This window comes from Physella acuta, unplaced genomic scaffold, assembly GCF_028476545.2.
Source record: "Physella acuta isolate Inbredline_101_S28 unplaced genomic scaffold, ASM2847654v3 ptg000079l, whole genome shotgun sequence".
NCBI lineage: Eukaryota > Metazoa > Mollusca > Gastropoda > Physidae > Physella > Physella acuta.
The window spans coordinates 62,383-73,138 of NW_026731599.1; the positions used below are offsets into that span (position 1 = coordinate 62,383).

The 10,756-nt window shown below is 37.1% G+C and overlaps 1 protein-coding gene across 1 annotated transcript; it reads right to left on the reverse strand.

The window, feature by feature from the left end:
- Positions 1–7,611: 7,611 nt before the first annotated feature.
- LOC131955058 (multiple coagulation factor deficiency protein 2 homolog) lies at positions 7,612–8,354 on the reverse strand. The gene has a single exon (XM_059319013.1). It carries the CDS (start codon positions 8,217–8,219, stop codon positions 7,620–7,622), a length of 600 nt encoding a protein of 199 aa, XP_059174996.1. The 5' UTR covers positions 8,220–8,354; the 3' UTR covers positions 7,612–7,619.
- Positions 8,355–10,756: the final 2,402 nt, after the last annotated feature.

Here is a 10,756-nt window from a genome sequence, read left to right on the forward strand (position 1 = left end):
ATCGCGCGTAATGTCCGTATTTTTAAAAATCGGTGTCATCTCACTAAAATGTTCTCTTAAACTATCCGGTACTTTAATGTCGCATTCTATCAGACCAAAACACGAGTCGTCTAAAACAGAATCGATGATCTGTTTTTCAGTCAGGGGCCATTTCTTACCATAGCTCGGCGTCGGTGTCTTTTGTGATTTGTCAATAGATTTTAAATAGTCTTTAATAGTTGGGTTCATTTTTTTCTGGTTCCCCCACTCACATTCCCACATTTCTACGACTTTAACGTCAACAGTCTCGGTAAGGTACTTCGTAATTTCGTTTGTCTTTTTAAATAACTCAGTCAAGGGTCTGTTACTAATGGGGTTTACTGTTCTGTCTTTAGTTAAGGGGCAGTCAGGGTGTCCATGAAAGAGGCAGCCATGGAACTGATAAACGGTTCGAGTGTTCGCGTCCCACCCGTCTACTCTTATATGGCGAGATCCTAAGCTAACTTCGCCCCCGTTAAACGCGGTTTTTAAAGTTACCCCCTGTGTTTTTGAAACCCACGATAACCACTGAAAGGCCTGTTCCCCATAATGATTCGCTTTACGCGGTCTAAACCCCTCCTCACTATTTCTAATAATCGGAAATCCCGTCGGCATTTTTTGCATTAAAGACCATAAATAAAGCGCGTTCGCGTCGTACCCCTTAATTGCCTGTACCACCTTTTTACTATTCTCCTAATGAACGTTTCACCCTTTTCGTGATGTCTATGAAAAATAATGGAGGGGCCCCCTACGATATTATTTCGGATTGTTTTATGTAACTCTGATTCGCGCTCGGAACACAAAGAAAAAGAAACGTTTTCGGGAAGTGTTTTGAATAAGTATTTTAAGGTTACCCCCGGGACAGAAATCGCGTCTTTAAAAATATCAACCCCTAAATTTTTGTAAAAATTAGTTTGCTGCTCGAGCGCTTCGATAAACGGTTTTACATCGATATTGTTATACCAAATAAGATAATCTTTAAAAGTTTGCATCCCCTTCTCTACCCAAATTTGCCTACACGTCGCGTACTCCTCGTCTGAAATGTTACAATTTTTTAATGATGAAAAAAAGGCCGAATGCGGAGGTAAACACGTTTCATCTAAGACGGCTAAATTTTTTACATATTCGTACGGAAAAAATCCCTTGGTCTCTTTAACATTATACGCGGCGAGGTATTTACTATAGCTAAACCCAGGTGCTAGATAATTAACTATATCTAAGAACTTTAATTTATTAGTTGATATACACATAAAATTATTATTTCTTTTAACTACATATTTAAACGGTGTTTGTTTATCTTCTACGTCGTCTTCGTCATCGTTACAACTAGCTCTAGGTCCCTCCTCTAACCCCTCTTCTGTGTTTGAATAAGCTAAAAAGTACTGAATAAAATACGGCGTAACGAGATTTATATCATATTTTCCTGAATTAAACCCTATAACCGGCATTTGTCGCAAATATTCGTCTAATCTACCGCTAAGAAACCTATCAAACCCTTTGTCGTTCGACTTATTTTCACTACCCCTAGCTTTAGGTGGAAATAACTTCCTGATTTGCTTAAAAACAGGCTCGAACTGTTTTTTCAAAATTCCATAAGCTGCCTCGGCGATTATGTGGAGTCTGTCAATAACTCTAGTCACTAATTCTTGAGGGTCACCAGTCGAAATAAAACAGATGGGTTCGATGAACCCATCTACGTTTGAAGCTACAGAGCAAGACAAAGGCACGTGTTTGGCTACGCTTTTTGTAACTCTACCTAACGGGGGTAACTCGGTATGGTCGAAATAGCATTCGAAATCATAAGTTGCTCGGAAGGGATAAACAAAGTTACTATTTACATCTAACCCATAGGACGCTAAAAACTCCCAGATTGTTTGCTCCCTCCCTTATACCTATCTACGGGTTTCCCCCCATTACACCCTTTCACGTGTCTGTTCAATTGTTGAACGGTGGGCCATAATTTGTTACACACAGAACACGCGAAAGAGTGACCCGCCCCACCTATATTATTAATGTACATAAACTGATTTTGAAAAAATAAAAGATACACAGTCTCCCTAAACCTATCACGACTTCTAAGTTTCGGAGAAAGGATCTGGTTTTCGTCAAATTCAAAAATCTCTATATTTACACTAAAACAGGACTCTAAGAGGGGAATTTCGACCAACCTAACCCCGCTAAAATTATCCAAGGTCCCGAGACCTTGGTGCGCTTGCCACTGTTTCGCGAGTTTTAATGTTGGCTTTCTAAGATTTATTATGGATGCTCCTAAATGTGGGGCTAAACATCTAAAAAAGGAAAAATTGTCTGTGTAGGGTTTTGAATTTGAATCCTGTTGTAACATGTTAATGGCGTGATTATGTTTAATAAAGTCAGGAATGTCTGTAAGAAGGCATGTGGGTGAAGCTTTGTCTGTGGTCGGGTGTAAGTCTACTGCATCTCCCCTAAGGTCGTCTACAGGAAAACTAGTGGTGTGTGAATTAAGGTTACTGTCGTTGTTAGTCTTTACGCGTTTGTTGTTTGTTATGTCGTCATACGTCGTATGTCGTTTTAAGGGGCTAGTGTTGGTCTCAGTGTGGTCTGTTTGACTCGCTGATGGGGGTTGGGGAGTATGTGTGTCGGTCACTAATGTGGGTTGGAGTGTTTGTCTGTTGGTCACTAATGTGGGTTGGTGTGTTTGTCTGTTGGTTGCTGATGGGGTGTCGGTCGGTGATGTTTGGTTGTTGTGTGCTGTCTTATAATGGTTCGTTAAATTACTTAGTCTTGTAAATACTTTCCCGCATGTTGTGCAGGGATGTCTTTGTCGTCCGTGTGCAGAGTCTTGATGTCTTGTCAAATCGTTTCTGCGGGTGAATACCCGCTCGCATATGTCACACTTGTTACGGGTCATGGCTGGGTGGCTGGTAGACTGGGCGGCTTCCATTATTGATGAAGTGTCTAGTAGTCGGATGATTGGGTAGGTCGTTGGCTGTAGAATAAAAAGAATTACATAAATAAAATACATGAAATAAAAATCATACTTAAAATAAAATTAAAAAATGAAACGTACCTATGGGTTTGAACGTCTAAGCTGAACGTGAAGTTAGCTGTATGTGGAGATCCGAAGTGGTGTAGTTGGATGTAGTTGGATCTTTGGTTCAGTGGATCCCTCGGGGCTGGGTAGGTAGCTCAATAGGTCAGTCGATGGAACAGTTGTGTCGATGAGTCGGTTGTACACTAAAAAGGAATACAGTTGCCTACTTATTTAGATACATATTTATTTAAAGGATATGTACAGGATAATTCATACTATTAACCTTACCTCGGTGTACGATACAAAATTAAATACCTGTGACTACTTATTTAATAAGATTTGATTTTAATGGGGTTAGCACCCTTAAAACAAAAGTAATATTAACCTTACCTTTAATAGAATAAACACGCACAAAAGATGTGGTCCGTGGAGGGTTAGGTAGATGTGATGGTTGATAAAGCTGGCGTGGGTTAGTCTCAGGAGTCAACAGAGGTCGCAGGCTGGATAAGTCGCGGTGAAGCTTGGTTCGGAGTGTGAAGTCGAAGTGATTAGAACACAATTTTCGCGGTCATTTATACGATTGCTCAGCGTAATTACACCACCAGCTGTCGCACAACAGCTGTTGCATAATGACCTAAGTGCTTCGCGGAGCTGACAAATCGATCGACGTACTTCGCGGAGCTGACAATTCGATCGGGGAAAAAATCAATTAAAGTGGTAACAGGTGTTCCCACACTTAACGCTGGTTTCGCGTTAATTACCAGACCCCCCGGTGGGATCGCTTCGCGAACCCACATAAATCATCATGACCTATCAAACCTAGCGGGGAAAAACCCACGATGCATGACCAAATTAATTAGGCGGACCATCATTTGATGGCCCGTGGGTGGAATCAATATTAACGCGCCCGTTGTCCAGTGTTTGACAAAAACAAAGGATTGCGGATCGATAAGTAACAGATGTGGTTAAATGGATGTTCTATTTTCGGTAACCGTTCGTTGTGTTGCTGAATGGTCCCTATACAAAGTCCACGCTAGTGTTAGTCTTTTATTTAAAACATACATACAAGCAAATAAACAAACCAACAAATTAAACAACAAAGTAAACAAATAATCAAATTACGTAACTCGTCAATAAAAAATTACACAATATAAACAAAGTAATTAAATTAAACAACAAGTAAACAAACAAATTAAACAATTTAAAAAAGTAAACAAAAAATCAAATTACGTAACTCGTTAATAAAAATTAATTAAAATTTTAAAAATAAATTCAAACTAATTAAAAAACGCATTAAAATTACGTCACAAGGTCATTGATTACGTCACAAGGTCAGTAATTACGTCACAAAGTCACTAATTACGTCACAAGGTCAATGATTACGTCACAAGGTCACCAAAAGGTGACTCACCCTTCACTCCTCCGCCAACCCCAGTTGGCGTAGTATTTTACTATATGTCGTTGTACATCCGCATCCGCTCCTCCGGCAGTTGGCGTACACTCCTCCGGCAGTTGGCGTAGTATTTTACTATATCTCATTGTACATCCCGCGCATCCCCCTCCCGAGTATTTTACTATATCTCATTGTCCATCCGCATCCGCTCCTCCACCAAAAAATCGGTCCAAAAGTGACCTAATATACTACTTATATCAAATTTGTAGATTCGTATCAACTTTTCAGCGATTTCCGATAACCGGAAGTGGAACTTTTTCTACTTTCAATTTTTCAAAACCGTATAAACTGAGTACTATTTAAGATAGATAAATGAAATTTCACATATAAGTAAAATATCTAATTCTCTGCCTTCTATCAAATATTGAGTAACTTCCGTTGACCGGAAGTAGTCTTCTTCTTCTTCATTCTTAATTTTTTAGTGTTGGAAGGGATCGAGCCTTATCTGCCATAGGGTTTAAACTCGAGAAATTTCGAATTTAACAACCATGAGCTATGCCGACTCGACCACGCCTCCAACCAAGTAAGTATACGTGTCAACTGGTTATGCGCCATTGAGGCCATTGACTACCGGAAGTAGTAATTTAGGCTATTTCCGATTTCTCAAAAAAAAAAAAAAAAAAAAAAAAACGCATGTGATTTTTTAAAGTACTAATAATATTCCGCACTATTATGCACATTTTATTTTGCGTTCACTTGGTGTGCAATTGTTTTTTCTACGAGATTCTATTCTATTTTAAAAAGTTTAAGTAATTAAAAATGGATTTAAAATCAAGTCTATATAGTTATGTGTCATCTCCCGTAATGTCATATAAGAATATTCGAGAAAGTTTAGGGAAGATCACTCCCGGTTTATTTTTTATTAGAGTGAGTTGAATTTATTATTAAATTACCTCCCTGGCATAAAATAAAAGATTTTACCCTACTATTATAAAAATGTTTTCACTTTTTCTAGGAATCTAAACGAAAATGATATTTGACACTGATCCGTTTAATATGTTTTAGGAATGTGCGTGTATTTAATATTTTCTTCACGTTATTTGAAAGTGTAAAAACTGTAGCAACTATACAATAAATTTAAGTCGTTATATAAACAAACCCTACTCTATTACTTTTAATTAGACAATGCGATGCAATGTAAAAACACTGCATGATTTGATGTTTTAATAATGGTTCTAAAATCTATAGCGATGACCGACGGACGGACTGACACCTTACCAGCAGCGTAATATTTTTACATATACGAGAAAGTCTAGGGGAGATCACTCCCGGTTTATTTTTTAAGGTTTTTATAGGCCTATTTGTTTTATTTTTATTATTCTGGGTTATGTTGTGAACTTCATTTGAAGTTATCGGTATATTTTTACCACAAAATTGCTTGCTTTTATTACTCGACAAATGATTGCTGGAAGTTTGATTTTTTCATTTAGATCTAGATCTACTTGAAGTATTTGATGGCTTGCATATTCATTAAGATAGACGGTGTTGAGATTTGGCCTATAAGCATTTAAATTATTTTTACGTATGTTTATTTTTTCCTAGATCGCATAAGATTACAACCACACAAAAAGAATAATTAAGAAATATTTAGAGCAGACTCACAACATTTTAGCAGCTTTAATATTATATTGCTACAATATTTAATAACTTAATATTAATAATATAGCTTTTTTTTTTTTTTTTTTTAAAGTTCCATCACCAGTTTTAATGTGAATCAAATCCAGTGCAATAATATCTTTCAACATGAGAATACAAATTCAATACACAACATTTGCTGACGTAATACACTTGATTTTCTTAAAACAAGGTACACATGAATCAATGATGTCATTACACACAAATAGGAATGTTCTTACACAGAAACCACCCATCAAGTCTTGTAAACAGGATATGGAAACGTTTTCAATTCAGTCAACCATTCAAATCATTGAAGGCGACTCAATATGTTGGGAACTCAATGTGGGGGAACATGAACTTGGGAACTAATTTATGTAGGGAACAGTACATTTGGACAAGTTTATGTAGACAACAAAAAACTGAGAATATTTCTCTAAAGCTTTGTAACAAATCATTCTGGTTCGAAACATACATGTGTGTAATGTAAACTTACTGGATGTGTGTAATGTAAGCTTACTGGATGTGTGTAATGTAAGTTGACTGGATGCATGTAATGTAAGCTTAGTGGATGTGTGTAATGTAAGTTGACTGGATGCGTGTAATGTAAGCTGACTGGATGTGTGTAATGTAAGCTTACTGGATGTGTGTAAACTTACTGGATGCATGTAATGTAAGCTTACTGGATGTGTGTAAGTTTGATAGCATATGCCCAGAATGAGATATCCAACAAAAAGATGATAAAAAAACCATGAGAAGAATAAAAAATGTCATGGATGTTTTGTAGCTGCTGGCTCAGTCAGCCTTGCATGTGTGAGCATGGTAGACACCATATGGTGTCACGCTGGACACCTTCACATGATGGTGTCAGGACAGACACCTTTAAGTAATACACATGTAACTTCAGTTGAAGAAAGTGTTTGGTTGATTGGTGTGTAGTTTGACTGGTGTAGTTGAGTGGTGTGCATTTAGTTCACTGGTGTGTAGTAAAGTGGTGTTTAGTTGACTGGTGTGTAGATGAGTGGTGTTTCATTGACTGATGTGTAGTTAAGTGGTGTGTAGTAGAGTGGTGTTTAGCTGAGTGTTTGTTTGAGTGGAGCCAGAGATCAACACAATTATTTTCTCCTACAGCCCACACAAATCTTCAATGCTTGTTTCACAACTATTTAAATGCAAATCTCAACAAGGTACTGGGAGGCAAGCAACAGCTTATAGAAGCTGATCAAAAAAATTAAAGCTCAGATGTATGAAGTTTTGGTCTTTAAACACTTTATCTGGCAACCCTCTGTGTCCCAGGTTTGATCTATCAAAGAATTGAATTAATGCTTTTTACAATGTTGTAGCTCTATAAAAATACTTTTCAAAACATGTGAACCAAAAAGGATTTCTACAAGAATAACTTGTTTGGTAAATACATAAATAAGTTTTAAAATGCCAATTTGGCACATCTGTTTACATTTAAAAAAAAGAGATGAATATAAATTAAGTTGAGAAAAAATGTACAGCCAAACTTGGATTGTGTTAATGTTCTGGGGGTGGCGGACTCTTGGAACGCTCCTCCTTCTGTGTGGCCTGTCTGCGCTTGAACTCAAAGTACTCGATGTAGCCATCTTTGTTCTCATCATTCTCCTGGATCACAGAGTCCACAATGTTGGAGATCTCAGAGTCTTCAAAGATTTTCTTGTTCTCATCACTGCCCTTGTCATTCTCATCGTGAAAATGTGTCAAAGCCTTGCCAATCTCCACCCCATCCAGCTTGTTGTTGTTGTCGTAGTCGTGCAGCTTGAAGTAGTGGAACTCCAGCTCCTCTTCTGTCATCTGGTCCTTGGACTTGGTGGCCACCACCTTCTCAAGGTGCTCCAGGATGTGGTCAGCATTGTGCACCTCTGATGCAAACTGTAAAGGTTTCCCATGGTGGCCGTGTTCTTCATGGGCCTGGGGTTGTTGTTGGTGCTGCTGCTGTTGCTGGTGGTGCTGCTGTTGTTGGTGATGCTGTGGGGGCTGGTTGTGCTGCTGCTGATGTGGGGGCTGGTTGTGCTGTTTGGGTGGGACACCAGGAGGTTGCTGTGTGGTCAGCTGGACCAGGGCCAACAAGAGGACTGCCACAGCAGGATGTATCATGGTGACCACGTGATAGAGAGCTTTCAATATGTTAGAATTTGCGCCTGTCTCTCTGCTTGTCACTTTGCCGTATGGTGGGAATCTGCCGATTGGTTTCTGTCGCTAATCATAGCTATTATATATATATATCTAATATATAAAGCTCAGTTCTGTATGTAAAAACGCATATGTTTGTCATTGGTCTTGGATGGATTTAAGTGTTAGACAATTATCGTGCGCATTTGTCTAAATTTATGAGTTAAAAAATTACTATTAAAAGTGTTGGGAAATAATTTTCATTTTTCAAATTATAGTAATAATTGTCGGCATGTTCATTAAACACAAGTTTTAAAAAAATATCATCTTTTACAAAAATTCTAATTATGTCTTTATTTAGTCCTATAGCACTTACTTCCCTTTGATAAATTAGGAAAACAAAATTACTTCCCTTTATAAAACCATTGCATTAGTCGAAAATAATTTACTTTTTAATTACTTTGTTTTGGTGTTGGGAAAAAAAAATAATTACATAATTAGCGGGGATTGATCAAGTGCAAATGTTGTAGGTATTTTACGGATAAGCTTGGAGTATTAAAATTGTTCATTAAATTGAAACAGGCGCGTTCGTTTAAGTGAGTGCAAAAGACTATGAATAAGTTGGGGTACTATAGTCGTTCATTAAGCTAAAACAGGTGATTCCGCCCCGGGCGTTTATGTTCGCGTTAGTGTTTTCTTTGTGTTTAGGTGGGTTGGCGTTAGTGGTTGCGTTTTGATTTGGTTAGTTTTTGTTCTTTCTTTTTTCGTTTTTGTTTGTGTTTTTTTTTTTTGTTTGGGTTTGTATTTGTGTTTTTGGTTGGTTTTGCGTTTGGATTTGGTTTGTTTTCGTTTGCTTTTTCGTTGTTGTTTTTTTTGTTGGTGTTGGTGTTTGTGGTTGGGTTTGTTGTTAGGTTTTTGTTTTCGTTTGCTTTTTTGTTTGTTTTTTCTTTGTGTTTGTATTGGTGTTTGTGGTTGTGGTTGGGTTTGTTGTTAGGTTTTTGTTTTCGTTTGTATTTGTAATTGTGTTAGCGTTATGTTTGCGTTTGGTTGTTTTGGTTGGTTGTGGTTTGGGTGGGCAATGCCGGGTTTATGATGATTACTAAACACACAGGTAATGGTCTTTAACATATATATATATATATATATATATATATATATATATATATATATATATATATATATATATATATATATATATATATATATATATATATATATATATATATATATATATATATAATATATAAAGCTCAGTTCTGTAACGTGTGGCAAAAAAAAAGTTTGTCGTTGACAGTTCTACGGATTTAAGTGTTAGATTTTTTATCGTGCTCAAAGTCTAAATGTACGAGTAGAAAAATTACCATTGAAAGTCTTTAAAAACAATTTTCATTCTATTTACTTAGAAGAATAATTTTCAATTATGAACACGACATAAAATTTTTAAAAAGTGTATCGACGTTTATAAAATTTCTAAAATTGTGTCGGAAATGTATTGACTGCAAAGTTACTTCCCTTTAATGAAAAATAAATCCTTAAGAAGAGAGAATTAACATTTTATTACTTTGTTTTTGGTGTTAAGAAAAAAAAAAAAATTACACAATTAGCGGGGATTGATTAAGTGCAATGTCGTTAGGTATTTTTAACACTGCCTTTTATTTATTCTATACACTGAACATACTGTTCAATAATTATTATTTTTTTTTAAAATCAATAACATTTAATAAGCCAGGTCCTACAAATCATATACGTTTATTTCTTTCCATTTACGGATAAGCTTGGAGTATTATCATTTTTGTTCACTAAATTGAAACAGGCGCGTCCGCCGGCGCCCCTGCACGGTTTGATTTGGCACCCTGGGCTATCATGTGAGCGCTATGCTGCATAATTTTGTTTTAAACAGTGCGATAGACTATGGATAAGAAAGGTTACTATAGTCTTTAAGTGAATCAAATCCGGGCGTCCTCCGGCACCCCGACAGGGTGCTATTTGGCGCCCCGGGCCTTCCGGTGTACGCTATGGTATCTACGTTCGCGTGAGTTCAAAAGACTATAAATAAGTTATGCACTATAGGCGTTTACTAAGTTCAATCAGGCGGTGACGTCATGGTGCGTCCTCTGGCGCCCAGACAGGGTGCTTTTTGGGGTCCCGGGCCTCCCGTGTTCGGTTTCGCGCCTACGTTCATTAAAGTGAGTGCAAAAGACTATGAATAAGTTGGGGTACTATAGTCGTTTATTAAGCTGAAGTAGGCGATTCAGCCCCGTGAGCACTTTGCGTTTATATTCGCGTTAGTGTTTTCTTTGTGTTTAGGTTGGGTTTGCGTTAGTGGTTGCGTTTTGATTTGGTTCGTTTTTGTTCTTTCTTTTTTCGTTTTCGTTTGTGTTTTATTTTCATTGGGTTTGTGTTTGTATTTGTGTTTGAGGTTGGTTTTGCGTTTGGATTTGGTTTGTTTTCGTTTGTTTTTTCTTTTGTGTTTTTTTTCTTTGGGTTTGTGGTTGGTTTTGCGTTTGTATTTGGTTTGTTTT